Source organism: Rousettus aegyptiacus, unplaced genomic scaffold (assembly GCF_014176215.1).
Source record: "Rousettus aegyptiacus isolate mRouAeg1 unplaced genomic scaffold, mRouAeg1.p scaffold_m13_p_12, whole genome shotgun sequence".
Lineage (NCBI taxonomy): Eukaryota > Metazoa > Chordata > Mammalia > Chiroptera > Pteropodidae > Rousettus > Rousettus aegyptiacus.
In genome coordinates, this window is record NW_023416287.1 from 67,313,121 (window position 1) to 67,330,133 (window position 17,013).

The 17,013-nt window shown below is 44.0% G+C and overlaps 1 protein-coding gene across 12 annotated transcripts in view; it reads left to right on the forward strand.

The window, feature by feature from the left end:
* FHOD3 (formin homology 2 domain containing 3) overlaps positions 1-17,013 on the forward strand; it is a 413,611-nt gene that overhangs the window by 350,809 nt on the left and 45,789 nt on the right. For all 12 annotated transcript variants that reach the window (XM_036229056.1, XM_036229058.1, XM_036229060.1 and 9 more), the window contains 2 exons: positions 3,900-4,780; positions 16,837-16,995. In XM_036229056.1, coding sequence (XP_036084949.1) covers positions 3,900-4,780; positions 16,837-16,995 — 1,040 coding nt within the window. The remainder of the gene's footprint in view (positions 1-3,899; positions 4,781-16,836; positions 16,996-17,013) is intronic.

The window sequence follows — 17,013 nt, forward strand, 5'->3', positions numbered from 1 at the left end:
GTCTGCTCCCCTAGCCAAAGGATTGGGAAAGGATTGCCTTGGGCTATTAATTCATGCCTTGCCCTAGACAAGCACTGATGGAAAATCTGTCACTGTCCTACCCCTGCCATCCTACCCAATGGCTTCCAAATAACCAGATTTGTCAACTATGAATTCTATATCCAGCAAAAGTAACTTTTAAGAATGAAGAGAAAAATAAAAACAGGTAAAGAATAACTAAGAGAATTTGTTACTAGCAGATCTACTCTTAAAGAATGTATTAAAGTTCTCTGAACAGAAAGAAAATAAAGACAGAAGACTTAGAACAACAGAATTGGTAAAAAATTGAAAAAAGAATGTCTTTTTTCCTCATGAATTTCTTAAATTATATTTGACATTATGTTCAAATATGCATAGGAAATACTTACGACAATTATCTTTAAAAAGTGGGGATGGTAAAGGGATCTAAATTGAAGTAAGGTTTCTATACTTCAAAGGAATAAAGCATCAATACCAGTAGACTAATGAGTGTGTGTATCTTATAATATCTAGAATAACTGCTAGGAAAATTGCATGAAGCAATACACTCCAAAGCACTATAAATCAAATTAAAATTCTAAAAAATGTTCAAGTAACCCACCAAGACCAAGAAAGGAGAAACAGGAACTAAAACAAAGGTAACGAACAAAACAAATGAAATGGCAGACTCAAACCCAAACAATTAATAATTACTTTAAAAGACTGAGATCTGCAGAGTGGAGAACCCCAACCCAAATAAATGCCGTCTATATAAAACTCATTTCAAATATAATTGTGTGGGAAGATAAAAATTTAAAAGTTGGGAAAAAGTATAACATGCCAACATTAATAAAGAAAAGCAAGAGTAGCTCTATTAATGTCAGATAAAGTAGACTTCAGAGCAAAGGAAATTACTAGGGATGTAGAAGCACACTACATAATAATAAAGAGAACCTAAGCAAATGAAGAAAAATAAGCAAGAAAACCAGCATTTAAAATGTTACCTGATTATATTATTTTCCCTGTTGCCAAGATAAGAAATTGCCAACAATTTCCAATAAATGGAGAAAAAGTGAAGCAATCTGGTGAGAGACTCGGCCCTTTATCTGCTGCAGCCTCCTGGCGTCAAAAAAGTCTCTCTATTTACAGGACTGTCTGACTAGTTGTAGAGAGTCCAAATAACCAGATTTTTCCATCGTGTGCTCCTGTCTCTTTGGTGGTAGTTATCTCCTAAGTGTATTTTGTTTGTGAAAGCTACAGGAGGGCTCATGAGCTCGCCGTTCTGTTGTTGGTCCCTTGGTGAGGTTAGACCACTTGCTAGAGCAAAGCACAGAGGATAAATCTATACTGTAAAGAACAACGACAACAAAAAACCTTTGTACTTCTCCAGTAAATACCTCCTTTAAAATCAGGGCAGGGCCAAGCGGGAGAGACCAGCATGTCCTCCCGCAGCATGTTTAATCGGGTCATTCTCCTTTGGTGAAATGAAAGCTCCCGATGCTCATGTCCATGGCCTAGGTCTCCTGCCATCTCCCAACACAAATATCCATGGAGGCCCCAGATATCTGACAGAGCTCACTCTCAGAAATGCCAACGCACAGCCCTGCTGGCCCTTAGGAAGTAAACCTGTAGGAGTAACATCCTGACCATTCATCATTCATTCATCCCAGATGCTGGGAATACAACTGTGAACAAAGCATACCCAAATCTCTGCTCTTATAGAGTTTACATTCAAAGAAGAAGACAGTTTAACATGTAGTTATAATTGTTCCAGTGATGGGGCAAAGGTGGCAATAAAATACGCAAAGAAAACATGTGGAAAGTTAGACAGTAAGCGCTCTTGGCAAAAAATAAAGCAGGAAAGGATGATAAACAGTACTGGGGAGAGGAATGGTTGCACAATTTTAAATATGGTGGTCAGGGATGACTTCACTGAGAAGATACTATTTGACAAAGGCCTAGAGGTTGAGAAGCAAATCGTATGATTAACTGCATGTAGTTTGTTCTAGAAGGAGAAAGGCCCTGAGGTTAGATCACACCTGGTGAGTTCTAGGAATGTTAAGGAGCTACTGTAGCTAAAGAGATTCATGTATGTACGTCTGGGAGTGGCATCAGTAGGAGATGAAAGAAAATTAGGGTGTGATCATACAAGGCTTGTAAACATCGAAAGGTCTTTGGCTTTTTGTCTCACTGAAATGTAGCATTAGAAGACTCTGAGCAAAAAGATATGATCAGACATTTTAACACATCGTGTGGCCGTTATATTAAGAACTGTTTACAAGGTGCCAGAGTGGAAGCTGAGACCGTGAGGGGACACCCTTGCAATGCTGTAGGCAATGGTTGTGGCAAGAGAGTGACGGGAAAAGTGGTTGCATTCTGGCTGGAACATGGATTTAGCTACCAGGACATCCTGCTGTGTTGGATATGTGGGATGAAAGGAGAGGTTAAGGGCGACTCTGAGGTTTTTGGAATTGGCAGAAGGATGGATGAAGTTGCCATTTCTGAGACAGGAAACAGTTGCAGGAGAAGTAGATTGGGCGAGGGGCGTGGGAGCGAGGGCAGAAGGTAATATTTAAAGCCCTCAAACTGGATGAGATGGTGACTAAGAGAGTGAACGTAGATGGAGAGAAGAGGTCCAAGGACATTTAAAGGTTAAGATAAAGAGGAAACAGCGCAGGAGACTGAGAAGGAACAGCCAGAAAGAAGGAAGCTAACAAGGTGAGAGCAATGTCCAAGCGAAAGATATAACTACAAGGAGAGGGAGTGATCAGCTGAGGACAGTGCAACAGGCAAGTCATCTGTCACCTGGAAAGGAGTAGCTTTGAAAAGTAGTGGGAGCAAAACCTCCATGAGACTGGGTTCAACAGCAAATAGAGAGGGAAGCTGTAGATAGTAAGCAAAACAACTCCTATAAGCAGCTTTACTTTAAAAGAAAGGGGGAGAGTTGGATTAGAGCTGGAAGGGTAAGTGCAGTTCACTGAGGTTCGTTTGTTTTTATTTTGTATTTGTTTTAAGATGGGAGAAATTGTACCATGTTCAAGTGCCAGTAGGAAGGTTAGTGGGAGGAGCATGGGAGATACAAGACGAGGAATTGCTGGAGTGGTTTCTAAACACACAGAGGAGCGGTTGACCTCTGATAAGAGAAGAACAATTTATCAGTAACAGAGGAGGAAGGCAATGGTTGGAGTTTGGGTGCAGATGAGTGGATGGAGGTGGAATGAAGATCCTGGAAGATATCCTTTGACTTTCTCTCTTAAGTTGTTGAACTAGGAAGCAAGGCCATGCTGTGTGAGGATAAGACAGGTAGGGGAGTTTAAAGAAGAGAGGAGAGGTGTGTAAAGTCCCCTGGAGAGGTCATGGATGAGACTGCCAGGCAGCTTTAAGGGTTACCTGAACACTAGTGACCATGAACTTAAAGTGCAACCAATGGCATAGTTTGTGTTTCTCCAGGTGCTTGAGCTGCCCTGGGACAGATGTGGAGGAGGGGAAGAAACAGAACTCTACAGCTTTTCCAACACCTTCCATGGGCGAGGGCACATCTTCCTTGCCTCCCTGTGTTTAGTTAAGACAGAATTCCCTTACTTACCTATGGCCGGATGGGTCCCGACCAGTTGTTATAGATGGGAAGGAAAGGTGAGGAAAATTTCTCCCATGAGCCTAGACAGGAGCCATGAGCAGTGTCACACCTACGAGAGTCTTGGGTCCTAGAGTGGGCCATTGGGACTTTGATGCAGCATCTCTTCCTGGTCAAGAGCATCTTGTCAGCCATGACCACCTTCCTCTTCAATTGCTTTATTTCATTCAGTGTTTTCTCCGAAGTGGCCCTGTGTGGAAAGCCCACTGGTTTTCTCATGGCATTGAGGACCCTGCTACTTTCTCATTTTTCTTCTGTGTACTTTCAGGTCTGTGGTCCGCAGGTGTTCAGGATGCTGGTATAAATGAACAGTGTGGCGACATCCTCACCAACAAACGGTTCATGCTGGACATGCTGTATGCCCATAACAGAAAGCCTACGGATGATGAGGAGAAGGGGGAGGGTGAGCCTGCCGGGACTGAGCAGGGGGCGGAGGCGGTGGCCAGCTTGGCCAGCAGGCTATCCACCCTGCAGGCCAACTCTCTGGCCCAGGACGAGAGTGTCAGGAGGGTAGATGTCGGCTGCCTGGACAATCGGGGCAGCGTGAAAGCCTTTGCTGAGAAATTCAACAGCGGGGACCTAGGGAGACGGGCCGTTTCCCCCGATGCTGAATCCAACGACAAAGTCCTAGAGAAAGCATCCGCGCAGCCCAAGACGGAATCTGACTACATCTGGGACCAGCTCATGGCCAATCCGAGGGAGCTCAGAATCCAAGACATGGATTTCACCGACCTGGGGGAGGAGGATGACATCGACGTCCTGGACGTGGACCTGGGTCATGGGGAGACACCGGGGCCACCTCCTCCGCCCCCGCCCACCTTCCTGGGTTTGCCACCCCCACCGCCTCCGCCCCTGTTGGACAGCGTGCCTCCCCCTCCAGTCCCCGGTAATTTATTGGCTCCTCCTCCAGTATTCAATGCTCCTCAGGGCTTAGGGTGGCCCCAAGTACCCCGGGGTCAGCCAGCATTCACAAAGAAAAAGAAGACCATCCGTCTGTTCTGGAATGAAGTGCGGCCTTTTGAGTGGCCCTGTAAAAACAACCGCCGCTGCAGAGAATTCCTGTGGTCAAAACTGGAACCCATTAAGGTGGACACTTCCAGGCTGGAGCACCTGTTCGAGTCTAAATCTAAGGAACTGTCCGTCTCCAAGGTACTGCTAGCACCCGGCATGCTCCTTGATTTGCAAAGTTACTTTCTGCTGTTAAGTAGAACTGAGAGATTTGTTGTATATAAAATTCCCATTGTGATGCTTTTGCTATCTGGTTAAAAGGAGGAGAGGCAGTTAGTATAAAAATGTGACCTTTAATATACTACTCTATGCCATGTGCTAGGTGTAGCTAAATGGGTAAGGTACCTTAATAGCTAATAAGGACAGCATCTACCCTTTACTAACACCATTAGGCAAAGTAGCTCTCAAAGACCCAAATAACCTGGAGGAAAAAACAAAAAGTTTAACCCAAGAATATTAGCATAGCCCAACAGCAGATGGTGCTGTTAGAGGAAAGTAGACTTGCTAATTTATCAAACACATGGACTCTATCCAGGGGATGTATTTAATTACTCTTACTTCCATTAATCACAGTTGATAGTAGTTTGACCATAGCTGTAACCACACAATGCTTTTGCAAAGGTAATAATCCAAATGACATTTCTTTGGATTAGTCCTGGCTGAATCAACCTGTTGCAACTATCTAGATATTTCCAAATAACCATCGAGTTAGCATCTTATAAATATTATGCATCCGGCTAGATTCCTTATTTCTTGTGTTTGAGAATTCTGTAGGCATTATTGCTGTGATATTTTTAACAGAGGTGGAAGTCACTGTACATGAACTAATTGGGCATCAAAGAGAAGTCATAGTTAATGAACACTGATAAAGAGGCTGCAGTGTACTGAATCACAGATTTTATTTCTAATGATTTGCCACATTAATAGAGTTTTCTTTACATGTCGTAAAGAACATATTTAAAACAAGCAAACAAACAAACTCTTGTGATTCTCAGCACATTACAGTTTTAAAAACGGGTTTAAGATATCTTCTCAGGAACTAGAGGTATGGGGAAACACTTTGCGAAGTGTAATTTAGGATGAACATTTAAGAACGTGTTCTCATGAATTAATTTTAGCTTCACCAGTTGCTTTGTTTATCATCATTTTGGGTGAGTATACAGTTGCCTGAGTCAGGTGTCCTGACCTGCCAGTAGAGACCGATTCTGAATCGAAAAGTATGTGCAGTATCCTCAGGACAAGAATGCCCTTCATACAAGGAGCTGAGTGACAGAGTTATTGCCTGTCACCCCTGTGAGTTGCTAACAGACCAGGTAGGGGAGTGGTAATCAGCAACTTCCTGTTAGAACTCATGCCAGGCTCTGGAACTATACCGGCTGCTCTTCCTGAGTTGGCCTTTACCCTGCCAAGTCTCAGCAAGGATGTGAATCTAAACTGTCTCCAACCTCAAGAATCCCTCTAAGTCAAAATTAAAGCTTTTTCCTGTCTATCAATCCAAACCACTAGGATCCAATACAGAAAATCATGCCAAAACAGTTTTCTTCTTCAACTGAAAGTAGAAACCTTTTTGTCCTCTCTAGAAAATGACACCCAAGAAAGTGATGCTGGGCACCCACTCTCTCTCTCTGTGTCTCTGTATCACCTAGATAAGTGATGCTGGGCACCAATTCTCTGTGTCTCTGTGTCCTAACTTTCTGAGGACATGTGCTACTGAGCCACTCATGTGTCCTGCTCAGTTCTTAAAGTCAGGCCAGGCATTTGGGAGACAACTGGCCCTGCTGAGTTCAAGTAGCAGTCTCTTGATGCAGGGGGTTACTGAGCACTTACCCTCACTCACTCCACACTCAACCCCGCTGATCTAGTTGGCGGGTCTTCTTCCTCCTCCTCTTTCCCCCTTGGGCCCATCTAATTGGCTGTGCCCTCTAGGCCTCCCCTGGTTTCTAATCATCATTGGAGGTTGCTGAGGAGAGGCTGGCCCTTGACTCCAGGTAAGAGAAATAAAAGGGAGTAACGGTTTGGCGTAAAGGCACTTTTGACTTTGATTTTACAAAGGAAATGGCAAGATTAAAAGTTTCCTTGAGAAGACCCAAAATGGACAGTTTTCCTACCTCCTGCCTTCCTTTGTCTCATTGTAGTTGGTGATTATGAGTCTGGTTGGTGTCCTCTTAGTCGTCCAAAGTTCCATTCTTGCTTGAAGTAGGTGGCGACCTCTTAAAATACTTTAATGCCTAGCTAAAGGACAAATGTTTGCCTAGTTTTTATAAAGTGAGAGCATAAGTAGAAAGTAATGTATTGAAAATTTTACCAGACTGACTCTAGAATGTTCCACATCAGGACCCGGGAGCCCATACCTTTGTTTTGGAGGCTAGGAAATGTGAACAGGAGCTAATTTACAAATGTTACAAAAAGTGAGAATGCAAATTAGGGTTAAAACACAACATGCTGGAGAGTTGAAACCCTTCTATGTCTGTTACCACTACAAATATAACCAATTTTACTTCTGTTTCTAATCCCTGACTGTGATTTTCATAAAACACAGCTGTAAACAGCCACTTCCGAATTCTCACTCATGAGAAGTTTTTCATTAAACACAAAAGGAAATAAAATAGATCTTATAAGACAGCACATAGCAAGGGGAATTTGCTTTAGTTTCCATCAGAAATCTTACACAAGACCAGAATTATGGGGCGTGGTTAGACCATCCAAGTCACCCCCCAAGCAGAAATGCATGTGCCAGTTCCAGGCTGGGTCACCACTTAATGGAAATGATAAGAACAGAAAGATGAGCTCTTCAGTTTTCTTTCCAAGTAGTTTCTGGAACTAGATCTACTTTTCTCTCTCTCAGCAGGAAATATATATATATAGCTTTTTAGTAAGATGGCTTTAATTATGTTTTGTGGAGAAAGACACAAATCCTGTGCTAAATTTCATCATGTGGTGCTTCCTCTACTGTTGGTATAAAATGTGGTAACTCACCGAGGAGATCAAGTGGCCCCAGAGAAAGCTGTCAGGGCAGAAAGCCTTTGGGGGTGTGGGGACATACTCTTCATGGACTTGACATCATCCCAAGGAGCCCCAGGAAGTGACATTCTAACCTGTGTGCCTAATTAAGGGCAGCAAAGTCCTTCCCGCAAAAGGCAGCTTTTATATCCCAATAGACCAAGACAAGTGTTGGTGGAAGAGGTCACCAGAAGGAAGAAGGGAACTTGGTTTTCCCTTTGGGGACTCAGGGATGCTAACTTAATCCCTTGGATTCATTAGGTTTGTCGTGGAGAGGGGGCTCCACAATGGATTTGGAGAAATTTGTTCAGCTTTATTTACCCTGAGGTTTCTGAATGTATCAGAAACTATTAGCTGCGACATTTTAAGAAAATTCAGCAATGATGACGTCCTGGTTAGTGTCCTAGATAGATGACATTAACATAAAAAAATGTAACTGTTTTATAGTTGGCCTCTGCTATAGAAGATTCAGAGGACAAGTATGGGAAATTAATGCTTTTTCTATTAAACTTAACAATAAGGCACTGGCAAGATCCTCAGAAACTTTATTTCTAACTAAAGGCGTATTAGCCTTTATTTAGACTTAGTTGGGTCTTTGTTGTTTTTCACCCTGATGCTTTCCCATGTATATCATCAGTTCCCTTGTTAGAGGACTTAGGAAAATTCTATAGTTGTCACATCTTTCCAACATCTGTATCATGCCATCCTTGTCATTGTCACTTTCTCAACGGACGGTTTTGAAAATATCCTGTGGCATCACTCTTTTGGCACTTAGCAGGCAGTAAGGCATGAGATACCATTTGTAGAACTAGTGCTTTGCTGAGCCAAGTGGAGGGTCTGTGACAGTGATGGTAAAAAGCGTTTCGAGAAGTCAGTAGCCTTTCATGGAAATGCTCTCGAACTTAGTGACATTCTCCAAGACTCGGAGTCCTCTTAATAAATCATGTCTTGAGCCAGTTTCTATTTCAGTCACAGAACCCTCCGGGGTGACAAGTTCTATGTGTTGAATATCTACCTTTTAAAGATTGTATCCTTTATTTCTTGTCAAGTTACTCTTTAAAATTTTTTAGGGAATTTTGGAAAATAAGTCCTGTTCATCTGTCCAGACCTCATGCCTCCACAAGCTTTGTTCATGCCCGGCTCCTTACTTTTCTTACTTCATATTGTCTCCTTGCAAGGACATTGCTGCCTTCACAGTGGTCCGTCTCTGGACCTTGGCCTACCTTATCATGATATGTCACAGGCAGAAGCCCCAGAACAATGTGGAGAGGTGGGGCAGAGTTTTCTGTTTTATTTCCAAGAACCAACCCCCGTGATTGGGTTCTGTGGTATTAGCTGTGGCAGAATGTGTGGCTTTGTCTCCAGGAGCCAGCTGCACCCAACCCCAGAGCCTCGCAAGCTGCATTATCTCTGAATCTGGGGGAACCGTTTCTCAGTACCTGACAGCTCAGCTTCTGGAACTGAGATGAGCTTGACGTTTTTTGGGCACGTCATCCTCATTTTAACATCAAAAACTTCTTGCTTTATCTGTAGCTGTGAGGACTTTATCTTCATAAAAATGGTGGACCGGTCCTTGCTGCACTTGGAATGTGGGTGGGGAGGGGACCCAGTTACTGTCTATCTATCTGAAGAAATGTTCTCTTATTTTTACCTTTTGCTTCCTATTTTTAAATTGTTTCCTTTTCTTGAAAGAACAACTTTCTACTCACCAAACATTCCCGTCTCAAAGCCTTTAGACTTTTTGAAAGTCTAAAACAGAGAGTCAAGTTGCCTGAAAGGCCTTTTAAACATTGGTAACCTGGTGTCCCACTCAAGACTGAGGAGATCAGGATCTTTGAGGCAGGGACCCAAGTATCACTGTAGTTTTAAAGTGCCCTTTAGGATTCTCTTGTACACCCAAGTTGTAAAACACTGCTCTGAATAAATGACATTTTCTGGTTTTCCTTCAGAAAATGTAAATAGAATGATTGGACCTGCTTTCTTCTCAGATAAATGATGCGGTTTCTCCCAGTTAGTGGCAGTGACTTCGTGTTTGTCATTCTGCCATCAGTCACGGAGGAGTCTCTTCTCCTGGCAAGAAAGGAGAATATCCTGATCTTTCTCTAGAATTCCCCTTCCCATTAGTTGGAGGCCAGTCTGTCACCCTCAGAAGGGAGTTGGGCATACGATATTGGGAACATGATATTTTCCTCGTTAAAACAGAAACCTAGATGTTCTCTACCATCTCCTTCCTTCGCAAGATCTTCAGTACCACTCAAGGCATGATCATTTTCTACATTTCTTTCCCACTGGGGTTTCATGTGTCTAGGGGCCTGCACAGACCCTAATGAACATCCGCGAGCTACTTTCAGTCATTCACAAAGCCCCATGCAATTGTCTAGGTCCCTGGAAAGCAGCTCTGCAAGCTAAATCGAGTGTCAAGTCTCTGTACTTTCCCCTGGAACAATTACTATTCAGGGTAGAGACGCCGACATTCTTATTTATGTAGGCCCCTTTGATCAGTAAATGTGGTAGAAGCATTAGTTATGAAAAATATACATAGGTAGACCATATATTTTTAAAATGCAGTATCAGTTGAATAAAATGATAAAAATGTGCCATTGATGGAAAAAATGGCTAAGAGCTAATTCTTAGAAAATTCTATGTTCCAGGCATTGACATAGTACTTTACACATATTAATACCAGTAATGCTGTTCTATTAGTACTAGCAGGCACTTCCATAGTGCTTACCATTGGCCAGCCATTGCTCTCACTGCTTGACGTTCATTGTCTCATTTCATCCTCACAACAAACCGTGCAAGATAAGTACCAGAGAGAAAACTGAGGCACAGAGAGGTTCAGTGACTTGCCAAGGTCACAGAGCTGTGAATGGGTCAGACCCCAGCTGACCCCCATGAGTGACTTGCTGCTCTGGGTGTTTTCAGTTACCCTTCAGGGCTCCTGAGTCTGTGCATGTGATCCCCGGATTCCATTTTGTTCCAGCTACTTTCAAATCCATGCTCTGAACTCTTCCTGGTACTCTTTCCTAGGGGATTTTTAAATTTTGCCATATTATAAAAGACCCTCCTTTTCCCACCCAAAGGCCTGTATGCTTTGCTATTGCAGTTGTACATTTTGTTTGGTCTGGACTCTATCTCTAACTGTGTGCCCTTGAGCAAGTCTGTCAGCCTCTCTGAGGCTGCTTCCCCCTGCAGGGAAGAGGGGAGAAAAACCTGGCCTAATCCTGTGTGCTGGGGGTTGTTAAGTGGATCCAGTGCAACGAGGGTAAATGTGCTTGTGTGCTGCACATAGCAGTGTAGATGTGTTAACAAGCTTGTCTTATTTTATGCTATTGATTTTCTTAACCTTTGTCACATGACTTTGCAGAAATTCCAATGTAAGATTTTAGATTAGTCACTATGCTTAAAGACTACTATTTAGCATTAAAATCTGCCCCCCCCTCGCCTTTTCCTAACTGCTACCTGGTTTCTTCTTTTTCCTCAGGATGTTGCACAAAATCTGGTTTTGGTCACTCTTACATTGTGTTCACTCACTCCCCGATAACCATTCCAAATAAAGTTTGTTTCTTTACTCGCAGATTCTAAAATACTTGTTCTTAGAGAAAATACTTTGTTCTATCGAAAAACCTGACTTCGACCTTACTTCCCTGTGAGGAGTGTAGTTATCCATCTCTGTATCAAAGATGGCATTGCACCAGGGATCCCGCCACTGAACCTAAATATCTGGGCTGATTGTTCGAGAAAATATTCCTATTTTTGTATGAACTCTGCACCCCCTTGGAGTGGCTGAGTTTGCAGACCCCTACCTCTTGGCACTGATTGATCATAGAGTAGACCCCAACCCAGGAAGCCAACTACCTGGTGTCTCTGAGGCTGCAGAAAGCAGTCGCAGCCCTTCCTCTGGGCCTTGACAATCACTACCTCCTTCATGCTCATCAGAAATCCTGTAACTCTTGTGCCTTGGGAGCTGCCTCTTAAAGCCTCTTCCTGAAGAGGAGCTCACGTCTGTCTTCCTGGAAGCTGGTCCTGCAGCCCTCTTAGACAGCTTGTAAGAAAGGAGTTGAGTTTCCTGGGTGACCTCCTTCCTTCCCCTTCTCTCTAAGAGGTCTCTGGTATCATCTCTTTCCACAGTGGGTAACTGCTTTTTCTCACCAGCCTGGTTATCCATACCCCCCTCCCCCCTTGCCCTGAAGTCTTCTTGGCTGAGTCAGAAACAAAACTGAACAAATGTCCAACATGACATCCAACCCTGAAGCATTTCTCTAGAGAGAGTATTTCTGAAAGGGCAACTACTGGCATCCTGGAGGTTTCCTGATAGTCGGAGCTTTGCAAGAGGGGCTCCACTACGTGCTGGGTGTTGCTGCTTGGTTCTGCTCAAGAGTGCAGCTAAACTAGGCTTTCTGGAAGCAAAACACACCCGGCTTCTTCCCAGGGTACACCTTCTTCTTAAAGAAGTAAGTTCTTATTTTCTCTTGACACTTCTGGACATATTTGGAAAAGTAGCATATTCAGAAGCAGCTTTACAGAGGTTTCCTTCACACGGCCTCACTGCCACTCTTTTTCTGGGGTGACTATCTCATCCCAGACATAGTTGTCTCCATTTTCACTTCTGCCAACCCCTAGCCTAGCAGCCTGTGCCTGGGGCCTGGACCCATAGGAACCTCCTTCCAACATCCTCTCCTCAGGACTCACTGAGGAAGAGGGCAGAGGTTTGGCTGATTGACCTTTTTTAAGGACACGAGACAGAAACACTTATTTGCCATTGCCCCGGGATGATCATTGGTGTCACAGGCATCCTAGCCTTCCACAGATATGCAGTCGTCATGGAAATGTCCCCACTCAAGGAGTAGGCACCCAACAGCACTGAGGAAATATCTGTTTAAAGAAAGAAGATCTATATCAAAGAGAGACAACAAATGAATAAATATGGGACGACAATCAGCCAATCAGAAGGAGACTTGGAAAACAGCTGATTTCTCTGCTGCTTTTCCTGCCTCTGCTTGGGGTTTGCCTTCATGAACCATCAATAATTGTGTCTCAGACTCCAGGCAGCAAGGGAATCTCACAGGGTGTGATGTGCTCCCACCGTGCTGGCCCTTGGCCTTTCCCACATAAGCCTGTGTTCTTGCTTTTTCCTTTCTTAAGAAGGAAGATATCAGTCAGTCTAGTCGGTCATGATGTTAACTTGCCATGTTGGGATTTTCTTTTTACTTCAAGTTACTTTCTTTAATTTCATATTAGAAATTTAGCTTTCATAATGGATTGTGACTCACTAATCTTAGTGCCTTTGTTGGAATACCCTGGACCATTGTCAAATGGCTTTTGCTGTACTATTATCCTATTCTGTTCTATCATTCTAGCTAGCCTAGTGCTGGTGCTACATATTTTAATAACATCAGCTTTATAATAAGTTTTCATAGCTGATTGGGTAAATATTGCATATAAGTCTACTTGTTGATTTTTCACACATATAGTGTTTCATAGTAACTTTAATTCCAAAACAAATCTTGTTGGATTTTGATTAGAATTATTTAAAATATATATATTAGATAAGAGATAATGGACATCCTCATGATATTGAGCCTTCCTATTCAGGAATATGATATTGCTCCGTCATTCACATCTTCTTTTATTACTCTCAAGAAAACGTCGTTTCCTTCAGGTAGGCCCTGTATTGATATGTCAAGAGGTTTTAGTATTTTGTTTTCTTGTTGGGTGTTGTTTGGGGGATGTGTCTGGTCTCATTAGATGCAGAACAACTTTCCGATTTCCTGCCCAGAAGCATCGCCTTCTGTCACCTTCCCGGCTCCTATCCATCTCTGTCCCTTCACACATTACCCCTTTGTTCTAGATGCCTTTACAGGGGCACTGAACATTTCCTAACCTTCTTCACAAGGACCACTCTTCTCTAGCCTCTGCTTTATATGCTCTTTCCATCATCCACCAATTTCCTGTTTTTCTAATTTCAGACAATAGACAATCACTGACTTTCTGATCAAAGAAGCACAAAAAGGAAATGGGTATATGAGAAAGGTTGTTAGCAAGAGCATGATGAATGGGTTGGGGAAGAGAAGATACTAGGAACAGGAGACCAGTTGGTGGGAGGCTGGGTGCCAGGGGGCATGCTCTGGGTGGAGGTGTTGCAAATAAAGAAGGGGTGGGCATGAGAGGCTTTGTAGAAGAGGGCACACAACAGTCTCTCTGTCACAGAACCCTGTGAAGGACATGGTGAAGGTCACACTTGCTGACCTAGGCCTCTGACCCCAGAAAGATGATTGAAATGGATCAGAATTGATGACTGCTGATCTTGGACGTGGACACATGCTCCTGGGCATAGAGAACTTTGTCTTCCCTAGCAGGTGTTGCTCTAGGTTATCGTGGGAGGGAAGGAGAGAGCGGGACAGCCCCACGTGCCCCACTCACTTCCTCATCTCAGGTGGAGTGGACCCCGAGGCAATTTAGTGCTTTGTAGCACCCAGTGGAGTCTGTTTTAATTATGAAGAATAGCATTTAAGACATTTCTTGGATAATATCCAGAGATGTAGCAATTTTATTTCAGATAGTACTTTACTTCTCATTCTTTCCCTCACAAAGTGGGTAGAAGTGCTCTGAAAATGTGTAGAGTCATCTGTGGGGACAGCTCTCCTCATTATCCGATAGAATGCTCAGCAGCTTAGTTTCCCCTGACTTATAGAAGAGTGTGTGGGTGTGTCCACTGGTGTAAATTAAGTTTTGCTGAGAATGGGGACTAGGATAGGTCAGGCTCAGAGCTACCACATTAGTCTGTGCAGGTTGTTTGCTGCACATGGTCGCTGGCTAAGGGGGAAAGGCTGAAATCTGAGTGATGCTTCTTTCTGAAGCTGTTTGTTGCGCAGCTGTGTTTCCTCAGAGGGCTGCGTCAAATTCCCTAGTTGGGCTGGTCCTACCCAGGCGTCTGTCCTGGCTCCTAGAGTGAGAGGGGCTATGTAAGTAAGGGCTAAGGGCTAAGATTCCCAGTTAGTACCTGCCTTCTGGTAAATGCCTTTTGCACTGGAGCCTGGCTATGGGTAGCTGCCTCTCCAGTGCTAGGTTCTAGGCTTCTCCTGTCTCCCACGCTGCCATTCTTAATGTGGCCTCATGTCCACATTCTAGGCAGGAAGAAGGGGGAAGGGCAAAAGGCATGGCCCACTGGGTCAATCCCTTTTTAATGAGGAAAACAAAAGCCAGAAGTCATCTTAGCTGCAAAAGGTCCAAGGAGATGACTGAAGTAACTGAAACATTGCCAACCTAAAAAAAGTCAAGGTCTTGTGGGCGAGCGGGGAAGAGGCAATGGATGTTGGGGAGGTGCCCTGCAGTGCCTAGTGGAGTGGGCACCCCAGAACCCCAGTGGGCATTGCAAGTCATAACATCCCTTTTCATTGCCTATAGTCAGAATTTTGTCAAAATTTTCTTCATTCCTTTTTAACATTCCACACACAAAATAATATTTTAAATTAGATTGAAAAGTTAAATTTCAGGGGTTTCCGATAAGCTTATTTGATTAAATATACAGAAGAGAAGCTTGGCCTGCAGGCTGGGGTTGCTTCTGTATGCCACATTTCTCTGGAAGCTCATGGTTCAAAGCTGATGACCACACCCACAGGAATTGTTCCACCTGGCCACCAGGCCCCCAAACAGCTAGGATGCTTTCAATTATTTTCCTCATGAAGAAATTTTAATTTATTCCCAAGTGCATGTTTAAGGATCTAAAATAGAGTTTTAGCAATTGAGTTTGGAAGGGCTCAGTAGGACTTAAGGGGCCACAATCCGTTCCTCCTTGCCAGCTTCCAGCCTCTAATGTTGCAGCAAGCCAGCTTTTCCAGACGGCTCAGCTGCTACCGGGCCCAGCCAGTAGGGTAGGCCTAAGCTCAGAGAGTCATGATGAGCATCAGTCATCTACCCACCAGGGGCCTGACTACAATGGAGTCGGAGCAGCTAGCTCCTGAGGCCCCCCAGATATGGCCCCCAAACCTCCAGCTTTTTTTCTGGCAGTTCCCAGCAGCCTAGACAAAGACACTTCTTATCTCCTTATCATCTCTCCCCAGCTCTAGAGTAGTTTCTAGACATTCTTTAGGGCCAGGCTTAAGAGTCAGCCCCTCCCCCCGCCCGCCCCCAGACCTTAACCTTAACCACCCCTCACACACAGGGATGAGTACACCCCATCTTTTTCTTCTGGAGATCCACTGTGCCTTATTAATCATTGTCATCTAGGATTGTTACCTGAATGAAGAGTCATCCTCTCAGCAGTTTGTCTCTAGGGAAACCTGAACACAGTATAAGGAGTTTGCTGAGCCAGGCCACCACTACTAGCCTCCATGGCCACTGGCCCTTAACTTCACAAGAACTCAAGGGGAAAGCTGGGGCCTCATCATTTCATTTCTGGGCAAGTGTTGGCTTAGCACCCCAAACACAGGAGTCCCCAGGCCTGCAGGGAAGCCACACACACAGGCCTTTATGAGGACACCTGGACACCTCTTGCCTCATCCCCCTCCGTGGCTTCTAGGCCTTTTTGTCCCTCATTCCTCTTTGCTAGCATGAGCTCTTTGGTCTCCCTTCTTTGAAATGCCCCCCTTCACCCACCAGCTGCAGCTGCCCAGATGTCTAAGTGTGGCAGGTGCTCTGGAATAAGGGGCATAGGATGTTTGAATGGTGAGAGAAGCCCCTGAGACAGTGTGGCCAGAGATCTAAAGGGGCTGCCTGTACAGTGAAGCCAGAGTCTCCTCGTCACTGCTGTCTTCCTGGCATGTGTACCAACTGCCTCCATCTTCAGGCACACGCCATCTGCAATAGGGCCAACCAGGGCACATTCTAACACCGGGCAGACCACGTGGAGGGAGTTCTGAAAAGTTTTAGTTTTGTTTCCACGACTTCTATGGAAAAAAACAGCTTTTTTTTTCTTTCTTGCAAACTATCACATTTTCCCCAATTGAAGGAAAATCAATTTTATTTTGTAATGTGTCTGACTTGTGAAGTTCCGTTGCTGCCTTGCACTTGGCAGCTCCTCAGAGCTAATCCCCGATCTCTTTCTTCTGTGCTGAGCAGTAGCCAGTCCTTCCTGAGATGACTCGGGGCTGCTTGTCTTCATCTCTAAATAAGTAGTGAGTTTGCTTTAATAATGAAACACAGAAAGGACCAAAGACAATGCATTAATCTTGGATTCTCCTTGTTTTATCACCAAGAAAACTGCTGCAGATGGAAAAAGGCAGGAGATCATCGTCCTGGATTCCAAGAGGAGCAATGCTATTAATATCGGTCTGACTGTACTGCCCCCTCCAAGAACGATTAAGATTGCTATTTTGAATTTTGATGAATATGCCTTAAACAAAGAAGGAATTGAGGTAAGAGAAGCTCTATCA